At 35.2% G+C, this 15,047-nt stretch overlaps 1 protein-coding gene across 3 annotated transcripts; it reads right to left on the reverse strand.

The window, feature by feature from the left end:
* Positions 1–1,132: 1,132 nt before the first annotated feature.
* LOC111792954 (ATP-dependent Clp protease) lies at positions 1,133–14,498 on the reverse strand. 3 transcript variants are annotated; one of them, XR_015421667.1, is made up of 15 exons: positions 13,655–14,498; positions 11,582–11,651; positions 11,285–11,380; positions 11,108–11,187; positions 8,373–8,423; positions 7,309–7,383; positions 7,151–7,228; positions 5,867–5,923; positions 4,340–4,410; positions 4,132–4,231; positions 3,863–3,967; positions 3,707–3,769; positions 3,379–3,515; positions 1,453–1,599; positions 1,133–1,357 (listed from the first exon to the last, which is right to left on the reverse strand). XR_015421667.1 is itself a non-coding variant. In XM_023674591.2 (15 exons), exons 1-15 carry the CDS (start codon positions 14,333–14,335, stop codon positions 1,280–1,282), a joined length of 1,875 nt encoding a protein of 624 aa, XP_023530359.1. In that variant the 5' UTR covers positions 14,336–14,495; the 3' UTR covers positions 1,133–1,279. The 3 variants fall into 3 exon arrangements, 2 of the variants coding, with proteins under 2 accessions (XP_023530359.1, XP_023530366.1); XM_023674591.2 differs by having other exon boundaries at positions 3,393–3,515; positions 13,655–14,495; XM_023674598.2 differs by having other exon boundaries at positions 3,393–3,515; positions 11,285–11,385; positions 11,590–11,651; positions 13,655–14,494.
* Positions 14,499–15,047: the final 549 nt, after the last annotated feature.

Consider the following 15,047-nt stretch of genomic DNA (forward strand, 5'->3'; position numbering starts at 1 on the left):
ATATGCGACTTCATCTTATTTGTGAGTGAATTTCATTTTATGGTTTTTTCTCATTTTTCATATGAAGTAAGTAGATAAGTAGTTCTCTTGAATGCTTAGTTTTGGACTCGAACTTGGATAATATGTAGTTGACATACAAGAGAATCATGTTAAATCAATAACAAAAAAAAAAAAAAAAAAACTATAGTATATGGGTAAGGTTAGAGTTCTTATTTTAGTATTATTTATGCGGTATACTTTGCAAATATTACAAATAATTTGTTTTAAATCGTTCATATGAAGACAAGTGAGTGGGAGCCTTCTGAACAATTAATTTGTATAAAACTAGACCATAAAATACTTAATCTCTCCATATAAATCTATTAATCGAAAGAAATTATTATTTTACGATCATCATTGCAACTTAATTTTAATTATTATGTTATGAATTTCTGCATATGAGGACTTATCTTTTGATTTGCATGGGTGAGAATAACTTTTACCGTTGATTTAATATGTCAACCATGTTGGGCCAAATAGGAAACTAGGAACATAATTTTACAATATGAATGGTACTTTTTTTTCGTATATAGAAAGTAGATGAATAGTTTCTTTAAATACTGATTTTGATATTTGAACCATGAGATCTCACATCCTCATTGGCCCGAGAGGAATTTAGTTTATGGTTAGATCATAAAAAAGATGTTCACTAGAGAATTAGTAGTACTTAAGGTGAAAGATTCTTACATGAATGATTCAATTGTAACTCTAGAGGTAAAATAAAATTTTAACATAATTGTAATTATGAATAAGTTGTGAATGATCAACTTACCTATAATAATTACATTCATGGACTAAGTTTATTATAGTGGAGTGATATATAGTTAATAAATGAAAATGAATTGATTAAAGAGTTTATATAACACGTAACACTACAAAAGTGGAAAAAAAGAATTTGAAATGTTCAACTTTCGGGATCGATTACGGGATTGAGTTGAGAACAAGAAGGTAGACTTAATGAACAAGACTAATCGATAAGGAACGTAGAAATCACAAAATTTACCGATTCTACAATAAAACCTACTCTTTTTTCATATTACATTATTTAATATAAGCTAAATTCCTTCTTGGGATTCAAAATATGTGGACGTCCTAAGATACGAAGAAAATTTTTATTATGCATTTACATGGCAACATACTTCATAAGTCCACATAACTTCTCTACTTACTTCATAACATTTCATTATTGATTGATACTGATCTGTCCAATAAACTTACTTACATGATCGCCAGAAAGCATTTACAATCTCATAGTTACGGATGGAAACTCGACTCCATTCGAGAACCGACCCTCGTCCTCCGCCAATAAACCATTTCCCTGTTCATCAGGGCAGAGATATTATATCAAACTTCATAGCCACCAAAGAAAATACTAACACTATAAGGGTTGAAGTGAGTATGATGGGAAAATACCTTCAGATTTATGACTATTCCACTTTTTGAACATTGCTTTAATTCATCAACATCATAAAGAACTTTGGCTCCGCATCCTGGACCGTCCACTGATCCAACAGCTTCTTCATCAACCAGAACAGCCCTTATGCTCTTACTTTCCGGAACCTGAACATAATGAATTCAGTTGGCGGCACCACTTTCCAGCATTCAAACTAACCACAACCACTGCCATTTTCAAAATATTTTAACAAAGAAAAAAGCACCAATATGATTTTGTCCAATTATAATTACAGCTATCTTTTTTTTTTTAACATTTTAGTTCCTTATTTGTTTTTGCAACTTCTATTTTTCACTTCTTTTGATTCCATTCGTGTGTATTTCTTTCTGCCGTCATTTGTAGGTAAATTGCAGCATTATTATCTTTTTTTTTTTTTTTGTTCGTGGGTTTCTTTTTGGCATTCACACACCTGGGTATTTGAGGTTTAGTGCCCTATTTAGGGAGTGCAATAGAGAACCTGAGATCCGATGTGAACAATCAGTTAAAGGAGTGAAACAGCTCGACCTATAGGAAGAAAAACAGCCAGCCTTTACTTGAGATTCTCTTAGTAAAGCGCACTCATTCTAATGAGGTACCTTTTGCATGATGGGTCAACGAGAAAATGGGAACAACTTAAACTATTAGGTGTAGGCGCTTTCCAGAGGTGGAATATTCGAGTTCTTCCTATTTGACCCAAAACCAATCGTTCTAGCCATGTGCAGGTTGAAGAGAGCTCTAACAGGCCTTGGAGGACCGAATCCACGTATGTGGCAAAATACGGGGATGACTTGTGGCTAGGCTGAAAGGCCAACCAAGATCAGATATAGTTGGTTTTCTGGGAAATCTATTTCAGTAGAGCGTATAATGTCGATGGCCCAAGGTAGGGCACTCAATAGGCTAAGGTCCATTTCGTCTTACCAACCCCAAGGAAACTCCGAATACAGGCCTAGATCATTTGTACACCTTTCTTCTACCCATGGGTATTTTTTTCTGTGTGGAACCTACTCTTCTTTTTTTTTTTTTTTTCTTTTTTTTTTTTGTGACCTAGCCCCTCTACTCAACACTATGTACGTCAGACCCGACCGAAGTCACCAAAGAAGATCTGCTGGAGGAAACTAATAAAAGTACAGCACAGGAGATCTTCAAAATATTCATCCTGGTTATCAGTTGGATAGAAAAAATAATCCCAAATGGTCTCAACTTGTCCGCACCTTTCTAAAAGGAAAAGGAAAGTTGAACATTGAAATTGGGATGGGACTCAAATTGGGTGACCCAAAGTTTGACCCGTGGGATGAAACACCTACAGTTAGTGCTACATATATGCTTCTGCCAAAGATAGATGGGAAAATAGGAAACAATGAAGGAAACTTATTCAAAAGTGAAGGATGCAGCATAAATATAAGACATCGAGACTCGTATCTAACAGTGACACAATGTTCTACCGTTCTCCAAAGCTTGTAGCAAGAGTTAAATCATTATCAATGGGTTGAAATGAAATGCACCGAGGATGTGGCTATCAAAGTGAAAGTAGGAGGTATCAAAATGATGAATCTAACTAGGAAGTAGGAAAAGCAGGAAACGAGGATCATGTGGTATGCACTTATTGCAAACAAACCGAGGCACACCAAGGATAAATTTACAGCTTTTTTTTTTTTTTTTTTTTTTTCCTATTTTTGTAAATTGTATTTCCTTATTTGTAATTAGCTCTTAATTGGTAATTGTTTCCTTGTATGATATTTTCCTCCCAAGTTTTTGTTTTCGTGTAATTTCTATTTAGATTAGTCTTTTGTACTCATTTTTCTTCAGTAAGGAAGAATTATCTTCCTCCTTATTGAAAATTTTCTTTCCTACAGAGATTTTGAAATTAGAGAGATGGCAATTCAATGGAGAATAAACACACATGGTACCTAAAATGTGATACCTCAAACATAGCTTCTGTCAGAATGTGTTCTAAAATGGATCTTAATCCTCTAGCACCTGTGTTCTTTTTCATTGCTTTCCTCGCAATCATTCTTAAAGCATTCTCAGTGAAATGTAATTCGACCTGCAAAATCATACAAAGGCTTGAGAGTAAACACACAAGAACACTATTGGATTTACAACAAGTTTTTTGAGTTTCTCTTCTTTTTTTTTTTTTTTTAAATTCTTTTAATGAATTTGGGAAGAAGTAAACTAGGATAGCATTTCATATATGTAATAAATGCTTGTTTCATATTATATTAAAAAGGTACTTACATCATTCATTCTAAACATCTTCTTGTACTGCTTACCAAGCGCATTTTTCGGTTTCGTAAGAACCTATTAAACAGAAATAAGAACGAAGAAAATTGTTGTATCTACCAGAGTTCAGCAACAAAAACAGAAAAAGATGACCCAAAAGACTAGACAAACCTGAACAAGTTGGTCCTCATTCAAAGCTGACAAACTCACAAGAATAGGAAATCGTCCGACGAATTCGGGTATGAGGCCGTAAGTAACAAGATCACTGCTTTCTACCTAAAGGTTAAGAGAAATTCATTTCAGAGGTTGAATGAAGACAAGTTGTGAAATGGAGGGAAACAAATGAAGTAAATGAAGCCTCAGTTCAGAAAATGCCAAAGATAAAATAACAAAATACATTATAGCACAATAATTTAACATCCAATGGTGTAAGGTCTCACAGATTCCAGTATCGACGATGTCACTATATCATCTGTCAATCCGCCAGTTCTCATGCTAGCACGAACTGGTGCTCCAAAGCCTATTGAAGAATCATGCTGCCTGTAAAAAGAGAGTTGATATTCAATTTCCACACAGATTATTGAACGGAAGAAAAAGAACAAAAATTCATCAGTTTTTTATTGACAATTAGAATGAAGCAATTCTTACCTGTCAGAGATGCACTTCTCCAAGCCAACAAATGCACCACCACATACGAAGAGAATATTTTTTGTATCAATCTGCCATGCATAAAAGAAATTTAGGTTTATAAGAAGGCAACATATATTGCCAGAACAATAGTATTTTTTTCTAACAGAATAATAAAAAAAGAACACCAAATAAGCACAAACTGGCAAAAAGTGGGGAGTTTTTTCATTTGTTAAGGTCCACGTTTGAATTTTTTTTAAAAAAAGTACATATAATAATATAGTTCTATGAATTAGACAATTAAAAGTTTAAGAAACTAGAACTTTAGTATGAAACTAAAAGTACTTAAAAGCAGATGATTTTTGGAAACTATTTCTTAAATTCTTCACAAAAGTTCTGGAATGCAAAAAACACTGAAGATTGTTACCATTGTACCCTCAAACTTACAACATCATTACAATTAAACCATACCGCTTAACCTCCATTAATGACCAATCTAAAAATGCACAAATCACGTAACAATTAAACCCACAATTTTAAATTGAAAACAAAAATCTATACTATTAACTATAAGATCACTTTAAATTTAATAATTGAAATATTAACAAGAAAATTATTATTATGATTGGAGGATATAAATCATATTTCACACGTTAGATCCTTAAAAATGAAGTTATCAGTTTACCTATGAATACTATTGGTGTGATTAATAAAAGGCTAAATTATAATTTTTGTTCCTATAGTCTAGAAAGTCAAAATTTAGTCTCTATGGTTTTGAAAGTTAGAATGCGCATGGTTTAATAAAACCTCATAACTAGTCCCTATGGTCTGATAAGACTCGTAAATAGTCTAATGGATGAACTCTAATCTTTAAATCATAGAGACTAAATTCTTACCGTCTTCAAACTATAGAGACCAAATTTATAATTTAACCTTAATAAAATCTTATTTCATCTCTCTTTCTGCTACTATCCATTTGATTCAACATTTCTCTCTATTGTTAAATAAATTCCAACATTTAAAGAAATTTTATACATGTGTGAAACTTATGCTTTGACAGTTTCATAACGAAATCCTGACAAATGGTCTAAGTTAATTCACTCATGAAATTTAAAACCAGAGTACAAATTGATCTATAAAAACTATTTTTCAAAAAATAAAATAGTCAATAATCCAATGGGACGTCTTGTCCAAGCCTGATTCAAAGTTTGATCCAATCAATCAAATCCATGGGTTAGGACCTGAGCTCGGGCCTTTACATTTTTGGTGACTCATCTCCAACAAGTTGTCAATGTCAAACCACTAAAAAAAGATTTTGGACTATATGAATTCGAGAAGTTAATATCTTTAAATGTGGCTCATCACTTCCAGACCTTTCTCGTCAATTTGAGTGAGAAAGGTCCGGCAAAGAACAAGCTAATATAATTTCCATGTAAGTACCTATATGGTAGCTGAAGGTAGAGCTAACTTCGAATGCGATTTGCACATTATACTAATATCAAAGAAGAAAACCAATAAAAACAATACTAAATTGCAGTTCAACTCCACCTGAATTGTATCACCTTGAGGATGCTTTCGAGCACCTTTGTCAGGAACATCCACTACCTGAAAGAAAGTGGTTTTGAAGTAAATTGACAATTTCGAAAGGTTTTTTTTTTTGGTACTAGGAAGGCAACTTTCATTTATAAAAAGACAAAAATACAGTGGATGATATGACAAAAAGACCCGCAAGAGCCAAGAAAGAGCTCCAAAGCAAGACTTCAAAGTGAATAATATGAATATCCCACAGTTCCCTGATAAATTCCAAGAAGTTATGCTGTAGTTATAGAAGTAAAATAGATGACTCAAGTTGTCCCGTAGTGTCAGGTTGTTTAAGTTTACAAGGTTCCCCCCCTTGAAAACGCCATTAAATGGAATCCCACCACCGCCAACATCCCACCTCTAGAAACGGAAGAAAAGCAAGAATTTTGGAACACTAGAGAGGGCGATCATAGATCAAAGAAAATTGGCAAAGACCATAATCTAAAAAATATTTCCAGGACCCTCTTGGAGAATGTTAATGTAGCACAAATGTACGAAATCTAAAAGGAATTAAATCAAAGAATCTTTTCCTTTTAGAGTTTGCACACTAGAAACAAGCAGCTGGGTAAACAAAAATTTGGTCGTCCTAAGAAGGTCAAGGTTTTCTTGTGGATTTCCTCTTTTGAGAGGCTGAATACTCACGGTAGAACCTAAAGAATTTTTTGAAATTCTGCTCTTTACCCCAATTGGTGCGTTCTTTGTAAACGTGAGGAATCTTTGATGCACCTCTTCTTCTCTTGCCCATTTGTTGCTGCTTGCTGGGAAAGAGGGTAAATTTATTCAATTTGCAGTGGTGTTGGCCCAATAAAGCTTCAGATGCCCTTCTTCACCTTATTGAGGACCCTCAGTTTAAGGTTCAAGCAAAATCCTACAGTCTAATGGTGTCTTTGCCCTACTTACGCGAAAATCCTAGTAGCCCTTTGACCTGTTCTGGCTAATCGTGTCACAGAATAAATAAGTTGAGGTGTAGAACGAATTTACACGTGCACTTAGTGTTAACAATAGAAGTCAAATATTCGTCAACCAATATAAATATGCTTCAAAATGGGGGAGAAAAGATTATAAGTCAAACGAAAACATCAAATTGACATCAAAGCCATTTGAAGATTCATCCAACTTCTAGGAGATTAAGCAAGGAAAACAGGTGAAGCAATACAAGACGAGTTAAGAAAATAAAAAAATAAAAAATATACACACACACATCAACAACAACAAAAAATGAACAATATTACTGTCAAATTGAATACCCACGGTTCCTTCAAGCATTTTCAGAAGTGCCTGCTGGACCCCCTCCCCAGATACATCTCTGCCAGAGTTTACGTTCTCACTCTAATAAGAAAAAAGCAAGTTATGGCAAATACTATAAAGTCAACAACTATAGCCTCTATAGATCTTAGACCATGCTATACCTTCTTAGTTATCTTATCCACTTCATCAATATATACTATCCCTCGTTGAGCTGCTTCTACATTGAACTCTGCATCCTATACAATTAAAGCACAGTGTACGGAATGAGGAAAGGTAAAAAAGACAAATAACGAAGGCATGAAAATATTCCCCAAAACTTCGGAAAAGTTGATCTTAGATTTCATATACTTCCTCAAATGAAAAGCTAGGGAAAAAACTATTAGGTGTAGGGCCTTGGTTGAGCTCTCATCCTATATTTCTAACAGGATACAGACTCCGAATCCATCATCCAGGGGGAAACTTATCGCAAGATAATTCCTTGAGATTTTTCAAAAATCAGCTACACCAACCCACTTTTCATTTGTATGTAAACTCATAACTTTCTGGCAGTAGTAAGTAAATAATGAAAACTGCAGCTTCTCTTTTATTCCATAGGCAAGCAAAAATATCCCAAGTCTACAATTTCTTTGTGATTCAATCACTATTTTTTTTTTCTTTTTCTTTTGCTAATATTTCACATTCATACTAAATTAAGAAATATCAGCCATTTTTGTTCTATTTATGGTAAAAAAAACATTGAAACAGAAAGATGAGAAGATAAATGAGATCCTTCCTCCATACAAATGTAATTACACGTGATATTTACAACAAAAAGGTCCGATAATCAAGCATACAGAGAGTGTTCCTATATATATATTTTTTAACACTTCAAAAGCTTAATAGTTTTAGAAAATAAAATAAACAAACTGTACCATAGCTGTGCCCTTTTTAACTTGAGAGTCATCTACACATGACCCTTTAGACTCGAAAAGGTGGTTGAATGTTTCAATCAAAAGATATTTAAAAACAAAGCTTAGTAATAATTACACGCAAAATAAAAGGTAATATTACATGTGAATGACCCATTGATTCATAAATCATCACTCTCTGCATATCTTGATCCAAAAACAGGTTTTGAACCAAAATGACTTACAAATTCATTAAGACACGAGGAGAAACAAATAAATTAATACCAGAATGACTTACAAATTCATTAAGACACGAGGAGAAACAAATAAATTAATACCAGAAGGAGCTTGTATAATATTGATTCCACATCTTCTCCAACATAACCTGCCTGAAAAGTAGAGCGTGTAAATTAAAATTCTACTAAGCCAACTGAAAAAAAATGCTGCTTGGTAATTAGAAGTGGAACTATTTTGAAGCAATAAATACGTTGAGATGATTGAGGCTCAAAATTCCTGATATAGAGACAAGGAAAAAAATGTAGACTCACCAGTTACTAATCAGTATAGCATACATATTTTTATCAAAAACCAGGCTTTCATTGAAAGTTGATTATTATTATTATTATTATTATTGTGTGTGTGTGTGTGTGTGTGTGTGTGTGTGTGTGTGATGTCATTGGGGAAGATGTGAAAATTGTACTCAAATAATTTCTTTAATTAGTATTATAGGTGGGACTAATTGTGAAAGTATCATTAACTTTTGAATATGTTTTTTTTTTTTTGGGGGGGGGGGGGGGGGGGGGATCGGAAACATATCATTTCGTTGATACAATGAAATTACAAGAAATAATCACTTCCTATCGATAAGTTACAAAAAGCAATTACATTGAGCTACGAGAGAGAATAAACCATAATTACAAAATGGGGATCAATTTACACCAAGACATAGAAAGATGCACAATTGTCAAGAGTAAAGCTTTGAAGAATTGTTCCTTGTTAAAGATACGAAAATTCTTCTTGGTCCAAATGGACCACAAAAGAGCCCGTATGCTAAGCTAAACGGTGTTTTTTCTCCTTTTTGGAGGGGTGGCTAGCAAGCATGGTGGAGAGGAGGTCCCAAATGTCTTATGGAATGGCAATGTGCCACCCAAACACTTCCAGTAAGTATCCCCAAAGATCTCTGGCCAGAGGACAAGTACAGAATAAGTGATGTGGGATTTAACATTTTTTTACACAAAATACAGAGCAGGTTAGAGAGATATTTAGCTAGGGGGATCTTTTTTTTTTGGGTAGAATCCTTTCCAACTAGAGTCATGTAATTCCTGTTTTCATAATGAGAACGCAATTTGTGAGCTACCTTTATGATAATTATTGTCAGTGTTGGACTTTCTACTCTTTTATGAACATTTGTGCGTAAATATTAAATGTCAAATATTTGGTCCTTATTGTCTTAATTCTTCTCCTACATAAGAAAGCTAAATTGCACATATTAACATACAATATATTTTTAACCTCTTGAGATTAAAACGGTATCATAGCAGGTATACCCTACCAGTCCTTATAAATCCTAAAAAGCCCTAGCTGTCGTTGCCATCAACTGCTACCATCCTCCGTATCATCACCAAAACTCATGGTTACCTTGGGCTGAATATTGGACAAAACCACTTTCATGCCTCCATTAATCTCATGCCCTTTCAGGCAGTCTATGGATGTCCACCCTCTGCTATTTAATGAGGATCGAAAGACAACTAATTTTTTTCTGAAAAGTAAACTTTTGTTGAGAAAAAATGAAAGAATACAAGAGTATCCAAAAAAAAAAAAAAACTAAGCCCACAAAAGGGAGTCCAATTAAAGAAAATGACACCAATTAAGAAGAATAAGACCTAAGGAACAATATCAAAAAGACTTTGTCACGGACGCCCAAAGAGAAACATAGAACCTAACAAGGGACAAAAGTCATAAGGACCACTCACATTCCCTTTAAAGCTAATGGGCAATTGGAACAACAACTTGTGCAGAGAGATATGATGATTTCCACTCTTCAACACCATCTGGTAATTACTCATAATCGAATGAAGAAGTTTGCAAATCAAATGAAGAGGGTGCTGGAATTTATGAAGTTTGCAAATCAAATGAAGAGGGTGCTGGAATTTATGGTCTAAGACAAAAAATTTCTAGAAATTCATCCATCTTTGACTAAAAGGAGGTGTGAGAAGTTATTTCCAATGTACTATGGGTTATATAAGATGAAGGAGGACAAAGGCCAAGTGGCTTAACGCTTGGAACTTTCAGATGAAGCAGCAATTCATTTTGTGTTCATATTTCACAATTGAAGAAAACAATTGGGGAGGACATTGACGTGAAGTCCTTGCCTACTCTCACAGAGAATTATGAGTTGCTAGCATAACCGAAAGAACTCTTGGCTGGATGTTGGAATGAACATGAAGCTAATTGGGAATGGTTGCTGCAAGGGGGACATCTAGAATATGAAGTGACTTGGGAGTCGGTTGAGATGTTGTGCAACCAATTTCCTCAATTCCACCTTGAATACAATTGTCTTCAGAACTTTAGGGTAATGTTAGGCCACCAATCAAGATTATGTATCAGAGAAGTGGTATACAGGAGAATTCTCAACAGAAGTTGGTAAGTAGGGTGCATTTGTATGGAGTTGGAGAGGGAGTGCAGTATTTGGGAAGGGGTTGGTTGGAAGAATGTTCTATCATCGTTATGTTGGGACTGTGTGTCTGGGAGGGAGGGTTGTCTTTACTTGGGCTGCTACGGTATGAAAGACAACAAGAGTTTTAGAAATAGTTATAAATCTTTTTGTAATGTCTGGGAAATTGTACAGTATACATCCTCTACTTCACAGGTGATTTTGTAATTTTTCCATTTTCGTGATCAACTTAACTAGGATGGGGGGTGTTTCTTATATCCCCTTTTCTTGTATGCTTTCCTGTTTTTCTTGATGAATTGTTCTGTTTAAAATATACATACATATAAAAATAAAATTTAGAAAAGAAAGAAAAAACATTAACAAGGAAAGAGAAAATAACCATCCTGAAAATAAACTTACCTGCGTTAACGCAGTGGCATCAGCAATGGTGAAGGGTACGTTCACAACACGAGCAAGGGTTTTTGCAAGTAATGTCTTCCCTATCCTTAGAGATTTCATAAATGATTATTGAAAAACCTCATACAAAATCAAGGCTATTGGGCACCAAAAGGAAAAGCAGAAAAAAATCGATCGTACCTGAGCCTGTAGGACCCATTAGCAACACATTACTCTTTTCCAGTTCCACAATTTCATTATCATCATTCTCCAATTCAATCCCGAGCGATCCTTGCCCTGGACTAAATACAAATGTAGACACCAAGTCAAGGAAATGTACAATCACTAACATCGCAGAAATATCATTCCCTTGGATTAATACTACTTTTTTTAAAAAAAAGAAATATAGACTATCGCTGTGAACTCCTTAAACATCAGTAAGCATATATAAATGACCTTTAGAAAATGATTGCAAAATGAAAACTAGAGAACTCTCACAAACTAACGTTTTCTGCAATGAGGCATGATATATCCTCTTATGGTGGTTGTATACTGCCACAGAAAGCGCCTGAAATGTTAACATGATATCAATCAAAATGGCAGATCCATGGTAAAATTTATTTGTTGAAAAATTCTAAATAACAGTAAACTTCCTCATGAATTATGCCCCGTCCTTGCATCCCGAGTACAGAATAGGTGGAATAAGCTGGGACTAGCAGGGAGGTCATAATTCTTTGTTAATCAAAACGAAGGACTTTATTTTTGGGGTAGATTTTTGTAGTGAAAAGAGACGCAAGAGATAAGGATCCTTTCAACAAAAAGAAGGAAAATTACCAGAAAATAAACCATCTAACCAAACTTACAGAACCTAAATGTTACAGTCTTAGACCAATAGAATAAGAAAAATAAGTGACGCCGAAGAGTTGTTTGAAAAAAAAATACTTTTTTCCTTTAATAGTAAAATTCCGTGAACATATTTGGTCAAGCCAGGAGAAAAGAACATCTGGCCAAAATTCAGTTGATTTTAAGAGTTAGTAACTCAAATTTTGCTCTCTTATTCACCAAATAGTACAAGGGATTTTCTTTTCTCTTTTTTTCTTTTCCTTTCAAAAATCAGTAGCTTATAAATAGTGCTTTCAAATGCATAATAACTAAGAACTTTATAACCCACCAAACACAATTCTTAAGTATTAAAGAGAAAAGAAGAGAAGTTGATTATCCAATAAGCCATGCAATTAAATTCATAAATCTGAAAGTTCTATTTAAATAAGTGATTGTTCTATCAAAGCCAAATAGCTCAACAAAGAGCTCAAACTACACAAAATCCAAATGGTCTTTTAATAACTTCCAAAATTGAAAAATCACATCCTTGCCTTTGGAAAGAGGAAGCCACAACATCAGAAGGAAAGAGAACTAGAGAATAAGACTCTTAAGTTATACCAGCAAGTATAGAGATGATGGTAATGGGTGATTTTCCAAATCCTGAACGAGCAGCAAGTGGCATGCCCAGAATTCCCTTATCACAATTTTTTAGGTTCAAAAGCCTCATCCCGTCAATCTTTCTATAACCCAGTGTTTGAGAAAAACAAAAGGCAATTATCTAAGAAGTTTTTTTTTTTTTTTTTTTCCCAAGGCTGTAGGAACTCTCATTCAGTCCCTCAGTGTTGGGTGGGATACCTACCCATTTCGAATCATTGTTTATGGTCCCCTTTACAATTCAAAGTAAGCTGGAGAAGATCATGAGGAATTTCTTTAGGAGGGTGTGGAGATACCCCGTGCTTCTCACTTGGTCAGATAGGAAATTGATTTGAAGCTGAAAAGAGTAAGGCAGTTTGGGTATAGCTAATTTGAGAATTCATGATGAGGCCATCCTACCTAAGTGGTTGCAACATTTTCCCTAGAGCCTGAGACTTTATGCTATCATATCATTGCAAGCAAATATGGAGCTCTTCCGTCCTAATAGATCTCATTTTGTGGGGCTAAAAACACAAACATGAATCCTTGGAAGGTCATCTCATCTCTTCTAGTTTTAATTCTTTTTCTAAATGTGACATTTTCAATTGGGGTCGACTTGGGTGCTCATTTTTGGGAGGATTTTTGGTTATGTGAGTCATTTTTCTGTCTCCTATTCCCTATCATCCTTCGAATCTGATTCTGTTGCATGTCTTCTACCTTCATCAAGGGACTCCTTTTCCTTGATTTTGTTGTTCTCCATACTTCCAAGGAAATTTTCAATGTTCTCTTTAAGAGTATCGTTTTCACCCCAGCTCTAGGGATGATTGTTTCCGGGATACAATTGGCGTTTTCTAACCTCCTCAGCCATTCCTCTGTTAGAATAATTCTTTTTACAATCACCCTTCCCTTCATCATTGCCTATTGGAGTCCTTTTATAACTCCATGCTTTTGTACGGCTAGTAGTCCCTCATTTGCAGTTTGGTTCTATCAATTAAATTTTTAGTATCTAACCAAAACATAAAAGAAAAGCCACGAAAACCTTGTAGAATCTGCAGAAAATGCTTGTGAAAAAGATTATAAGAAGCACAGATAATTATCAAATCACCCGAATCCAACCTTCTTGGCTTTTTCTTGTCCAACGATGAACTTGTCCAGAGCCTCAGAAATTTCCTTGGGAGTTAGCAACTGCCTTCCTGAATTGGCCTCGTCCTTCGGAACACCGTTACTCTCCACCAAACCCAAGCTACCATGGCCACCGCCACAGCTACCTTTCCACCGTGGAGGCAATGCAGAATCATCAGCAGAATTGGCGCCAATATCTCCTTTCGTAGGTTGACACGGTTCATTTTCCACAATGTTATCCAAGTCCCTGGCGCCCTTAACCCTACCAATCTCAATAAAAGTACCCTGTAATGGAACCAACTTGAAGGGTCTAAAATAGAATGCAGTTTTGCAATTGGGGCAGAGATTTAGGGCATGATAGACGCCTGTCTCCCGACCCGTAATGGACAAGGGACGATTGGAGAAGATGACAGGCATTTGCTTGGAGCACCTTGGACAATTGACATCAGCCCTAATGTAATCATAGTCGGAGGCCCCTTTCCAACTGTGGCGCTTCTGAGAAAACCAAAGGATGAATCCGGCGGAGCGGGCGGCGGCGTGGGGTTCTAGAGAGGGTTTAGACGGAAGTGGAGTTAAGAAGCGGTGGTGGAACAGCGAATCAGTGGTTGTGATAGTTCTGATCGATGTGAATAGCATGAGGAATTTGGTGTTCTTAACTCTGAATCGTGGAATCATAGCGGCTTTTCGAGTAATCTGACCGGATGATTGAAGGGCTTCGAAGTTCTTGTGGAATTATGAAGAGGAGAACGAGCACGCAGGCGAAGTTGCCGTCAAGAGCTCACAACAGTGCCACCTGTTGCACTGTGTTATATTTTCTCAAGAAATTAAAATATAAAACGCTTTTTTGGATGAAGCTAGAATCTCAATTTTAAAACAAACTTTTCAAAACTTTTTTTATGGGTGAAATTCCTATTTTCTCCTTCTCTAGATCGCCTACAATCATCTATAATCATCTTCATTGTCGTTCATCTAGGTCTGAAAAGATCGAATGAAATACCTTCCAACGTGTAGGTCTCGAAAAGTTATACGAAATCAAGTTGAAATTAAGCGTTGTAAAAGTCAATTGCATTGAAAACACGTGAGTAAGAGAGATTACAATACTTGGTCGGGGGAAGTTTGATGACTACTGGGGGTGTACATGGTCCGAGTTGGGTTGGGTTGGAGGATTTTTTTTGACCCAACCCAAAAGTTCGGGTTGGTTGGATTAGCAACCCAACCCAACCCAAAAAAATTTCCAACCCAACCCTCTATTTTCGGGTTGGGTTCGGATTGGTCCAAAAAAAATTTAAAAATTTTAATTTGTATTACTAAAATGATAAAACAATTATAAAAAATATCAAACTCTCTATTGCATCCGTATTATTCCCTATAAATATATAAAGAATAT

Source organism: Cucurbita pepo, chromosome 1 (genome assembly GCF_057944985.1).
Source record: "Cucurbita pepo subsp. pepo isolate OVF chromosome 1, ASM5794498v1, whole genome shotgun sequence".
Lineage (NCBI taxonomy): Eukaryota > Viridiplantae > Streptophyta > Magnoliopsida > Cucurbitales > Cucurbitaceae > Cucurbita > Cucurbita pepo.

Coding starts and splice junctions, on each gene's coding strand:
- LOC111792954 (XM_023674591.2), bottom strand. CDS start 14,335: ATGATTCCACGATTCAGAGTTAAGAACACCAAATTCCTCATGCTATTC. Junction 3,770..3,862: donor ATGAGGACCAACTTGTTCAG/GTTTGTCTAGTC, acceptor TCTGTTTAATAG/GTTCTTACGAAACCGAAAAA. Junction 1,600..3,392: donor TGACAGAAGCTATGTTTGAG/GTATCACATTTT, acceptor CATTATGTTCAG/GTTCCGGAAAGTAAGAGCAT.